Source organism: Myotis lucifugus, unplaced genomic scaffold (assembly GCF_000147115.1).
Source record: "Myotis lucifugus unplaced genomic scaffold, Myoluc2.0 scaffold_147, whole genome shotgun sequence".
Taxonomy (NCBI): Eukaryota; Metazoa; Chordata; class Mammalia; order Chiroptera; family Vespertilionidae; genus Myotis; species Myotis lucifugus.
The window spans coordinates 59,471-71,799 of record NW_005871195.1 but is presented as its reverse complement, the minus strand read 5'-3'; the positions used below and the strand labels follow the sequence as shown (position 1 = coordinate 71,799).

Sequence of the window (12,329 nt, the reverse complement as noted above, 5' to 3'; positions counted from 1 at the left end):
AAAGGAGATTCTGGGAGCTCAAGGCCGACTACGAGAAGCGGCTGCGGCGCTGATGAGCCAGGAGGCGCCCCCGTGGGGCCGGCTCCCGCCGGAGGGCCCTGACCCCAAGGCAGAGCCCAGCTCCGGGCCCGAGATGCGGGAGGTGCTGCTGGAAGTGGAGCGGCTGCGAGGGGAGAACCAGCAGCTGAGCAAGGACTACGCCCGCAAGGCCGAGGAGCTGCGGGCCACCTACGAGCGGGAAAACGAGGCATCCGGCAGGCCATGCAGCAGTCGGTGAGCGAGGCCCTGTGGCAGTGGCAGGAGAAGGAGACGGACCTGCGCAGGAACTTCCAGGTGCAGGAGTCGGCCCTGCAGGCCCAGGTCCGGAAGCTGGAAGGGGACCTGGAGCACCGAGGCCGCAAGATCAGTGACCTGAAGAAGTACGCCCAGAAGCTGAAGGAAAGGATCCAGGTAGAGCGAGATCCCTTCCCACCTTGCCAAGGGGATCATAGACGTAGCCCCTGATTTTGCACACCTACTATGTGTCAGGCACTGTGAGGCGCACTCGACTTCTACCGAAGTGAGCTTTATTATCTTCATTGAGTCCAACCACATGTATTTAGCAAGTATTTATTGAACACCTACTATGTGCCAGGCCAGGGCTATGGGCAGGAGACACGTGGTGAGCTAATGTTGGCTCCTGACTTCAGAGAGCTTAGATTTCCAGTTTACAGATGATAAGACTGAAATTGAGAGTCTTAAGGGCTGGCCTCGCTGGGCACATGGCCAATACTGTGGGGCCTTGACTTACGAGTGTCCGAACTAACGAGTTTTTTGAGATACCAGCTGTCTCCCGGCAGATTTTTTGCATTGAGTTGATAGAGTAATTTGAGTTAACGAGCTCCTTAACGAGCTCGGTCTCTGAACGAATTAAACTCGTAAGTCGAGGCCCCACTGTATGTTTTTGAACTCAGGTCAGCCTAATTCTAAAGACCCTGCTCATTCCATAACAACCTGCCAATCCTAAAATCCTTGGGGCTTTGTATTTGTAGAGCCAGACCACTAAATCAGTTATGGGAGCCCCACAGACTTACAGACCCCTACCCCTACAAGTAGCAGTGGCTGATATTCCTAATACTCCCTGAGCATTTTTTCTGTCCCAGACACTTCATCTCTTTTGGTCCTCACTACAGAAAGGTTAAGTAACTTCCCAAGGTCACACAGCCAATCAGAGGATGAGTAGGGATTTGTTGAGCCCTGGGCCACTGAATTCCAGAGACTGAGGGCTTCCCCACCATTCAGACCTGATGCTGGTTCTGTGTGCAGAGGGTGTCTCTACCCAGAACTGTAACCAGAAAAATGAGACCATCTGTCTGTTTAGGACCTGGATGTGCAGCTCAAGGAGGCTCGACAGGAGAACTCGGAGTTGAAAAGCACTGCCAAGAAACTTGGGGAGAAGCTGGCCGTGGCCAAAGACAGACTAATACTGCAGGAGTGCCACGGGGCACAGAGAACCGGTGAGACCCTGGAACGATTTCCCTGCAGGGGGAAGGTTGGCCCACCAGGTTGGGGCTGTTTGATCGGCCCCACCTGGTGGGCCAGTCCACCTGGTGGAGGACACAGGTGAGCCAGCACCTCACGCTGCTGCAGGCCAGACCTCTAAAAGGTGTGAATCGAAAGGACCCCTTGCTCCCAAATATTGCCCCACCAGCCCACCACCGTGCCCGCACCTGTCAGCACTGGCTTTGCCCCCACACTTAGACAACACTATACTTTTTAATATTTTAATTTATTGAGGTGATATTGGTTAATAACATACAAATTTCAGTTGTACAACTTCATCAATGCATATGTATACTCTGTTGTGTGCTCAACACCTGAGGTCTAGTTTCCTTCTGTCACCATATATTTGACCCCCTTTTCCCTCTTCATCCCCTTTCTCCTCTTCATTCTCCCCCAACCCCCCTTCTCTGATAACCACCATACACATTACCCGTTTAACATTATCTCACACTGTGACCTTATTGAGCTGGGTGGTGTCAGCATCACATGTTACAGCTGAGGAACTGAGTCTGAGAAAGGGAAAATGGCTAGGTCAGGGCCAGCCAGACTGGTTGGTGATAGAGCTGGTGCTTGTGTCTAAGAATATGTATCTGATTCCTACCCTGGGCTCCCTCATCAGAAAGTTCTCTAATACCTGCAGTGTGACCAGCTTGGCTGGGAGAGACAACAAAGGCACACAGCAGGGGCTCTGCCTGCAGGGGGCATGGAGGACAGTGACATTCCAGCTTTGGTTTCCGGGGCGTGGCCCAGGCAGGAGGAGGAGGCAGTGTCAGGGAAAGGAGAAATCCCGGAGGCCTGGAAAGGTGCAGAGGAGGAGAGGTCCGAGTGGGAACCAGAGGGTGTGTGGAGGGTTTAGAGCAGTGGTCTCTAAAGTGGGGAATGAGTACCTCGGGCAGCGTGGCCACGAAGTTTCAATCGCACTGTACGTGCGCGCCCGCACATGGTATTTTGTGGAAGAGCCACACTCAAGGGGCCAAAGAGCCGCATGTGGCTCGAGAGCCGCAGTTTGCGGACCACTGACCTAGGGGAATAGGGGAAGAAATTGAGCAGTTTTAGTTATATTTATTTTTTGTCTTATCCTTTAAAGTCCTTTTAACTTAAAACCTTTGAATGTACATATGCCCAGGAACATGTTCAGCTTTTTTAACTTTTGGAAAACAGTCACAAAAATTAAAGATGAGTAGTTTAAGAAGGGAGAGCAGGACAACTATTTGAACTCAGGGTGCTGCTTGAGCAAAGGTGGCAATCACCACCTAGACCAGTGATGGCGAACCTTTTGAGCTCGGCGTGTCAGCATTTTGAAAAACCCTAACTTGACTCTGGTGCCGTGTCACATATAGAAATTTTTTGATATTTGCAACCATAGTAAAACAAAGACATATTTTTGATATTTATTTTATATATTTAAATGCCATTTAACAAAGAAAAATCAACCGCCATCACATAGGTCCGCCATCACTGACCTAGACCATGCTTGAGGGTCGGGAGGCCGAGGAGCAGGGATTACATAGGGAGTGGTGGGCAAAATTGTTGAATAGCAGCATGGGCACTCAATAGCAGAAGGCCTCAGACTCAGACTGACGTCAAGGCCAACGGCATTCCAAATGATGATGAATCTTTTGCTCGTAGATGACATGAAGACGGAGCGAATTTCGGAGAACGAGGTCTTAGGGAAAGCAAACGATGTGGAAGCCCGCAGTCCCCGTCCTCAGCAGGATGAGAACCTTCCCAAGGAGTGTCCGTGTAGGAAAGGAGGCACAGATACGCAGGTGTGTGTGACCCAGCCCTGGGGGTGGGGACACGGGGCTTTGCTAGAATGAGCTTCAGGTGAGAGCTCAATCCCTAACCACGATGATCAGGAAGCAGCAGGTGCCATGGCTCCGGGGGTGGGTATGTGGGTCTGGATTCCAGCCAACTTCCCACCAACTTCATGGCGTTTGAAACGGAGACTGAGAATGTAGCAGAATTCTCCAAACTCCTTATCATCGACTCCTGGGAAACTGGAAACTTGCTTAGTGTCCCCTCTGTATGTTCCTAGTTCAAACAAAGAAAGCACGCTGTAGGAACCTGTACAGCAGGGGTGGGGAACCTTTTTTCTGCCAGGGGCCATTTAGATATTTATAACATCATGCGCAGGCCATACAAAATTATCAGCTTAAAAATTAGCCTGCTCTACTTGGTCAAACATTTCATTAACTCACCCCTCAGGCCTTGGCAGGGCCAGACCAAATGACTTCTCGGGCCTTACACAGCCCTTGGGCCGATGTTCCCCACCCCTGCTCTATAGTATGGGCCTATCTGATCCTGTGACAACAGATACACTATTATTCCGAAGAGCCCTTTTCTGATGGTGCATAAAGTCAAGTCTCTTACAAATATCAAATATATAGTCTTATAAACTTTATTGCACCTTATGAAACAGGCTGTAAAACCAGTACATAAACACCGTAAAAGTTGCACAGAAAAGAAACGGTGGTCCCCTGCTCATCACCCCGCTTCGCAGGTTTACGGGGCCCTCTTTTTATAGACCGAGAAAGAGGCGGGTGTGGAGGCGGAACACCTGAAGCAACAGTACGAACAGGACCTTCGTAAACTCAAACAGCAGACAGAGGAGGAGAAGAAGCATCTGAAAGAGCAGCTGGTGCGGCGCCTGGAGGACCTGGTGAAGACGCACAAGGCGGAAATCAAGTCGGTGCGCTCGTCTGCGGAGGCCGACAGGAAGCGGCTGCAGATGGTGAGGTCGCTCTCACGGATGTTCTTCCTTTTCCTCTTCTTTCCCTCCCTCTCCTTCCCTCCCTCAGATGTTTGCTGAGCTCCTGTTGTGTGCGGACCTGAGCTAGTTCTCCGTCCAAAGGAGGTTCGGGGTCTTTGGAGGGGATGGGACACCTGTTACCGGGAAACCCCCAGTTGGGCTCGGCCTGCCTGTCGCTGTGTCCAATAACGAAGGCGGGGTTGAATCATATTAGGCGTTTATTGAGAAGGCCAGCCACCCAAGAAGACAGAAGGTCCCTTACAAGCATCAAATCCTGCCTTCCAGCAAGATTCAGGGGACAGGATTATAAAGGGGAAGGGCATGGGGCGAGGAATGCAGGCCTGGGGGTCCGCAGACGTCAGCTATTAAAATTAGTCATCAGGCGATGAGATGATGCTGATGAGATGATGTTTTGACTCCTGGTGGGTCGGCCTGACCATGCTTATGGGTTCTGCTTGCTGAATTCACAGCTCAGTTAATGGCTTCACACAGGCCTTGAAAAGGAAACTTTAAGCTCAGCTAAGTGTGGCTCAGCGGTTGAGCATCAGCCCAGGAACCAAGAGGTCATTGGTTCAATTCCTGCTCAGGGCACATGCTCAGGTTGTAGGCTCGATCCCCAGTGGCGGGTATGCGGGAGGCAGTCAGTCAACGAACCTTTCTCATCATTGATGTTTCTATCTCTCTCCCTCTCCCTTCCTCTCTGAATTCAATAAAAATATTTTTTTAAACATGAAGAGGAAACTTTAAGAAAAACGTAACCATCTATTCACATATGTGTATGTGTTCTAAGATTTAAAATCATATGATTACTTTGCAGACTAATACAGGTGCTCTATTTATTAGATTATAAGTCCCCCCTATCACACCCTAAGACAGTGGGCCTGGAGCCATTGGCATGGGCTAGAATTGTGTCATCTGAGCGTTTAACAGGCAAATTCAACTCCACTCAGCAAAAACAGAGAGAAATAATATGAAGCAAACACTCAGGCCTGGCTGACAGCTGGTCTCAAATCCCAGCCCTGTCACCCTCTAGCTCCATGACCAGAGCGGTTATTTAATCTGGGCCCCCTCAGAGAGAAATTCTGCCAGCCTCAGCTTCCTCGTGTATAAAACACGATGAAAACAGCACCCCATAGAGTACGAGGGTTAAATGAGGTGATCCATGTGAAAAAAGCAAAGCACATGCTAGAGCCTGGGGCTGCATAAGGACGGCGTGGGTGCAGGTGCTTCGTGGAGGCCTGGCAGTGTGCGGATTCTCAGCCTCGGGGTACTGTTCCGACCTCCCAGCAAAGGGGCGGCTTTCTGCTAAGGCGGAACGCAAAGCCTCGTCTCTCCCGTTTGCTGGGAAAGCAAATAACCTACGTGAATGTTTTAGGAAAACGGTAAATATTATTGTGAACGTAAGTGGAGCGTTAATTACAGTCATCGCCCTTATCCATGAGGGACACTTCCCAAGACCCCCAGTGGATGCCTGAGACCGTGGATAGTACCGAACCCTATATACACTGTGTTTCTTCCTGTGCACACATACCTAAGATAAGATTTAATGTATAAATTAGACCTGGTAGAGATGAACAACAATAACTAATAATAAAACAGAACAATTTAACAATATATTGTAATAAAAGTTACGTGGATGGCTCTGGGGCCATTATTAGGTACAATAAGGGGGACTCAAACACAAGCACTGTGATACCACAGCAGTGGATCTGATGACCCAGACGGCTGCTAAGTGACGGATGGGCGGGGAGCTTGTACAGTGTGCAGACGCTGGACAAAGGGATGGGTCACGTCCCGGCAGAACAGAGTGAGATGGTGCAGGATTTCATCCCACCACTCAGAATGGGACATGATTTAAAACATGAATGGTTTTATTGCTGGAATTTTTATTTTTTCTAATTTGAAGTCATGGAGTGTGATACCTCCGGCTTCGTTCTTTATTTTAATCCTGACCCGAGGATTTTTAGAGAGAGTGGAAGAGAGTGGAAGAGAGAGGGAAAGACAGAGATATCGATGTGAGAGAAACACATCGATTGGTTGCCTCCTGCACACGCCCTGACCAGGGCCTGGGCCAGGGAGGAGCCTGCAACTGAGGTACATGCCCTTGACCAGAATCGAACCCAGAACCCTTCAGTCTGCAGGCTGATGCTCTATCCACTAAGCCAAACCGGCTAGGGCAAAGAGTCTTTTTTTTTTTTTCAATCCTCACCCGAGGATATTTTTTCATTGATTTTTAGGGAGAGTGGAAGAGAGAGGAAAGACAGAAACATTGATGTGAGAGAAACACATCAATTTGTTACCTCCTATACGAGCCCCAACCAGGGCCTGGGCCAGGAAGGAACCTGCATCCAAGGTACATGCCCTTGACCGGAATCAACCCAGGACCCTTTGGTCCACAGGCCGATGCTCTATCCACTGAGCCAAACTGGCTAGGGCACTGGAATCTGTCATGTGATATTTTTGGACTGTGGTTGACCGTGGGTGACCGAAACCACGGAAAGCGAAAGTGCAGATAACGGGGGACAACTGTATTACAAGAAAGCCTCTTTATAACCCCAAAGCCTACACCATCAATTTCAGTTTTCCCTGAAAGATGATCATATGTCATAGGAATGCCGTGTTGTGTGACGGTTAAGAGTAGTAGGTGCTCAGTACATATGTGTTGGATAAATAAATGAACTCATGAAAGGCCCAGACTAGTCCTGGGTCCAAGTCCTGACTCTCCCACTAGCTGTATGACCATGGACAGGCCATTAACCTCTCTGAAACCTGATTTTGAAATAAGGCTTCATACTTCGAAGGCTTGTTATGTGGATTAAATGTGGTATTATGTCTAAACTCTTAGCTCAGTGCACGGCATGTAGTGAAAGTTTAATAAACAGTGGCTATGGTTAGTTACCATGTGCACTGTGTGACGTCATGTCTGATCTATATATATAAAAGCCAAGCAACCGGTCACTATGACTTGCACTGCGGCCCAACCACCCGTGGCCCCTCCCCCAGGCCGGCCCCAACCCTGATCGGCCCCCCCAACCCCTACCTCCTGTTGGCCCTGCCCAATCGGCCCTTATCAGGGCAGGCCAGCCAGACCCCACCCGTGCACGAATTTGTGCACCGAGCCTCTAGTAATATTATAAAGCACTAAATTCTTTTTAACACACTTAATCCTCCCAACAGTATTACAAAATGAGTGTTCATATGCCCATTTTAGAGGTGAGAAAACTGAGGCTTAATACAGACAGTGAGTGATAGAGGTAGTATTAAAACCTGGCACACCAGTGTGGCTCAGTGATCGAGAGTCAACCCATGAACCAAGGGTCATGGTTTGATTTCCAGTCAGAGCATATGCCTGGGTTGCGGGCTCTATCCCCAGTAGGTAGTAGGGGGCATGCAGGAGGCAACCGATCAATGATTCTCTCTCATCATTGATGTTTCGATCTCCCTCTCCTTTCCTCTCTCTGAAATCAATAAAAACATTTTTTTAAAAAACACAAAAAAACCCTGACAGCCTGACTCCAGAGCCCATGCTTTCCCACTCCTGTGCTGGGTAGGAAACAACTGTTTTGAAAGCATTTTTCTCCCCATAAGCTGTGACTGTTCGCACAAATCCAGTTCTCAGACTCACAGTCGTTCCATCCTAAGCCCCAGTCAGTGGGAGGGACAGTAGCTCCGGGAGCTGCAGGTTGCCCTGGTAACCCATCAGCCAAGCCTGACTCCGAGTGTAGAAATCCCACTTCAGCTTTAATCAGGGGTCATGAGTCTATTTGGGAAATGAATCATGTAGAAATGAATTGTGTTTCCTCCTGAGTTGGAGGGGGGCCAGTTTTATTTTACTTTTTGGTATTTTCTATAAACTGAGGATATACATTATATAAATTAGACCATGCAGATTAGGTAGAACCTTGAAGAGGCCCCAAATCTAGGGTTCATGGACTAAAAATAGTGTCTTCCCCTGTAGAGTTAAGAGGGCAGTATTTCTCTGAGGCCTTTGCTGTGGGTGTACTGTGTATTCTGAATGCTACCTTAACCTGAGGAAGACACTACAGGTGGCTGGATTGCCCCCGAAGGACTGCCTGTCTTCCTCGTCCACAGAATTACATCCTATGATCATGTAATCTTGACAGACAGAGTAGAGCACACATCCTAGAATAAGCACTTGCCTGCACCGATTCCTAGGGAGAGTGTTACTGAATGCCTCCTGGGCTGTGCCAGCTCCTGCTGCATTCCACATCTTGGTTGTATAGCTTAGGATTCCCAGTGGCAAGTGTCACACACCCACCCTGGGCAGTTTAGACAGAAAAGGAATTTAGTAATGGGTAGTAATGAGTAGTTTTCTGGAAGGCCAGGAAACTGAGCAGCTACCCAGCCAGGAATGTCCAAAGTTACTGTGAGACTGGTGAGGACACCCCACCCCCCTCCCAGCCCCCAACCTCTGAGCCCAGACCTGCAGTTTTCATTGCTGACACCACCTGTACCTGATCCTGGACATGGCCTGGAGGACCATGCTGTCTTACATAGTAGCTACTAGACACACGTGGCTGTTTACATTTAAATTCATCACAATTAAATAAAATGTGAAATTCAGTGGGACTAGCCACACTGCCAGTGCTCATGTGTTTCTAGTGGCTACCATGTTGGATAGTCTATTTTAGACCCATCACCATAGAATTCCAGTGGTCAGTGCTGCTCTCGAATGACCAGTCCTGCCGCCCTGGAAACTGAAGTTGCCAGATCCAGGTGCCTCCCACTTGTATGTATCTCTGGCTTCATTCAAAGTAAAGCAGCTAGAAGGAGAGAAATCAGCCCTAAATGTGAAGTCTGGGAAGGTAGGTCTGGTGTTCTCGGGGTCTGAGGTGGAAGGAGGGCTCTGATGTATCCCAAACACCTGGAGGAGAATCAGGTGCTGGGCAGCCAAAAGGAACGACAACCCTCCACTCCATGGTTCCCTCCTTATCTCAGAGCCCTGGAGGCAGAGGTTTTCCTGTTTCTCAGATGAGGAACCTGGGGGATTAGGTCATTGAGAGTCACATAGCCTGCCTGACTGCGAAGACACTAAGATTTGTCCTCTGTGGCGTAACGGAAGACACACTGCCCAGGCCTTGGAGAGCAGCCGCAGGTCCTCACCTGCCACTGTCCACTCCCTGATTGTTTACCATTTATTGAATGTGTTCCCTGTGCTTTGAGCAGTGCAGAGACAGAGGAATCACGCATGCTTTCAAGGAACTTACCATCTTCCATGCCCTCAAACATAGACTCAAGTTAGCGTGTAAGAAGTGCTGAGTCTGGGGAAACGGACTCACTGTCAGACCTTGAAGAAATCACCCCAAACCTTCCTAGGCCTCTGCTTTCTACTTTTACTAATAATTATAAATTTGAATAATTTTCTTTAAAAAATTTTCCCAACCTTTTATTTCTATCAACTCCAAAAAATACTTTTGGTTGTTTAGAAATATGTTGCTTAATATTGGGACCTTTCCTGTTGCTTTCTAATTCAGTTCCCTTGTGGTCAAAGAATGGACTCTATAATTTCATTCCTTTTCAATTATTCATCTTGTTTATGGCTCAAATATGGTCTGTCTTGATGGATGGTCCTTGTGCACTTGAAAAGAATATGGATCTGCTGCTGTTGGGCCGAGTGTTCTATAAGTGCCGATTAGGTTGTGTTGGTTGATAGTCTTGCTCAAGTATTTTACTTCCTCATTAATTTTTCTCTACTTGTTCTGTAGAAAGGAGTACTGAAACCTCACATTTAAGTTGTCACATTTTATAGTTCTCCTTAGCTTTTGCTCCATATGAATTCAGACTTATTTATTAGATAAAGATTACTGTGTCTTTTGAATGAATTGGCTCTTTAATCATTTGTGAAAAACTGCTGTCCTGAAGTCTACTTTGATACAAATATAGTCATTCTATTGTTTTCATAGTCAGTGTTTCATGGTCTGTTTTAATCTTTTTCTTTACTTTTAATCGACCTATATCTTTCTATTCAAAGAGCTTTTATGGTATAGCTGGGTCTTACTCTTTAATTCATTTTGACAACTTCTGACTTTTGGAGGTCATTTAGACCCTTTACATTTAATGTGATTATCATTGTCTACCATCTTGCTGTTTTTCCTTTCAGTATTTTATGACTCTCATAAGCTTCTTTGAACCCCTTTGGGAATCAGGCTGGGTGTGTCCAGTCCATGTTTTTGTGCCTTGTGTGGCTAACTCTCCTCATCACCATTTAGGAAGTAGAAGGACAGTTGGAAGAAGTGAAGAAGAAATCAGAAAATGAAATAAAGCAGCTAGAAGAAGAGAAAGCGGCCCTCAATGTGAAGCTCCAGAATTCTCTGCTCCAGGTAAGTCTCGAATCAATGCAGGGTGTGGAAGGGGGTTTCTGGGTCCTCGGAGTTAACTGAGGTGTCGGGAATCTCAGGGAGCTGCCCCAACCTTATCACATTCAGCATCCTCGGAAGAAACAAAAGGACTCAGCACAACAAGAAAGCTGTCTCAGGCATAAATTTAGCCGCAGCTAGCAGAGAGCCTGATTTATGGAGGCTTAGCAAAGAGGCACTTAATGTCTCACATGAGAGAAGGAGGCAGGAGGCTGCTGGTGTTGGTTCTGTGGCTAAATGCTACCAAGCTGGTCAAGCTGCGGTGCTGATCACTCCTTCACCCTGGCTTTGTTATCCCTTCTGTGGGCATTAGACACGCTTGCTGTCGTGGCTCCTTTATCAGACATTAAAAATTATTTTTTATGACTGCATTCCTATAAAGACGAATACAGCCAGGCTGTATTTTTTTTTTCTTGTGATTTTGAAAGGAATTAAAATATTTTCATGGCCCCTAAAAATATCGTGGGCCCCGGGCACTGAGCCTGCTGCATCGAATGGAGAAGTCGGCTCCGATTCCTGGTGTCTGTTGCCCCACCCGTTGTCAGGTCCAAATTCCAACCAGGAAACGGGAGCAGTGGTGACCAGCCTGCCCACGCCAGCAGGCAGCAGGGAGCCATCGCAGCAGCCCAGCGGACTCCTGCTCCCGTGGGTAACACCTGTGCCAGGTGGCCCGCCTGGGAAAGCACGGATTCAGCTGCCAGGCCTCCGTGGTGGAGGCAGGCCAGGGAGAAAGGGGTAGGCATCGGATGTAGACCAGATGAACAACAGTTTGCTTCATGGGCCCACCTGCCCAGACCACCCAAGAGACCAAGGTCAAAGTTTCAAAGAGCGGTTGCCATGTTACTAAGGAGAAGGGGCTGGAAACAGAGTTCACCCCTGAGCCTGATTAGACAAAAACAAAACTGTGAAGAGGGTTCCTTCCTTCCCCTGCCCTCCCTCAAACCCTCCAGACGAGCCCTGCACCTGCCACCCTACAGGAGCCCGTGAAATTGGTTCCTCAGCCTAGGCCGTGCATTCCAGCCTCCTGGGGGAGCTTTGAAGAATCCAGAGCCATGTCCAAAACCATAACGATGTTTAGGGTACATGTAATGGAGTTCAGTTCAGAGACACACGTGAGGAGGATGCAGCCAGGCTTGAGCAGTGGTTAGTTCTAGAAGGGAGAAAGGCTGATGGGCCGGAGAAACACGGGGCTGCCTCTGTATTTGTGATGTGTTGTTCCTGCAGCCGAGTGAGGAACACACTCTTTCTCGGACCTTTTTCTTTTTAAAAAAAATATGTTTTTATTGTATTTTTAGAGAGAGAGGAAGGGAGAGGGAAGGAGCGAGAGAGAAAAAACCATGGATGAGAGAGAAACATCAATCGGCTGCCCTCTACTAGGGATCGAGTCCACAACCTAGGCACGTGCCCTGACCAGGAATTGAACTGGTGACCAACTGAGCCACACCACCCGGGCTCCAATCTTTTTTCTATCTCACAAATTGGCGTATTTTAAAAAAGATGAGCAGGCCATGACTTGGTATGTCAGGGGCTCTAGAGGTGAGGTCTTGGTGGAAAGTCTCTGCTATAGAGATTTCTGTTCCATCTCACGGCCAAGGTGGGCTGCCCAGCAAAGAGGCCCATTTCTCGCTCTTCCTTTCTCCTCCTTTTCTCCCTTCCTC

The 12,329-nt window shown here is 48.3% G+C and overlaps 1 protein-coding gene across 1 annotated transcript in view; it reads left to right on the top strand.

The window, feature by feature from the left end:
* Positions 1-12,329, top strand: part of FAM184B (family with sequence similarity 184 member B) — a 65,966-nt gene that overhangs the window by 25,550 nt on the left and 28,087 nt on the right. The window contains 7 exon segments of the mRNA XM_023759093.1: positions 5-45; positions 48-245; positions 248-450; positions 1,361-1,496; positions 3,172-3,311; positions 4,070-4,276; positions 10,525-10,635. Of these exon segments, the coding sequence (XP_023614861.1) occupies positions 5-45; positions 48-245; positions 248-450; positions 1,361-1,496; positions 3,172-3,311; positions 4,070-4,276; positions 10,525-10,635 (1,036 nt within the window).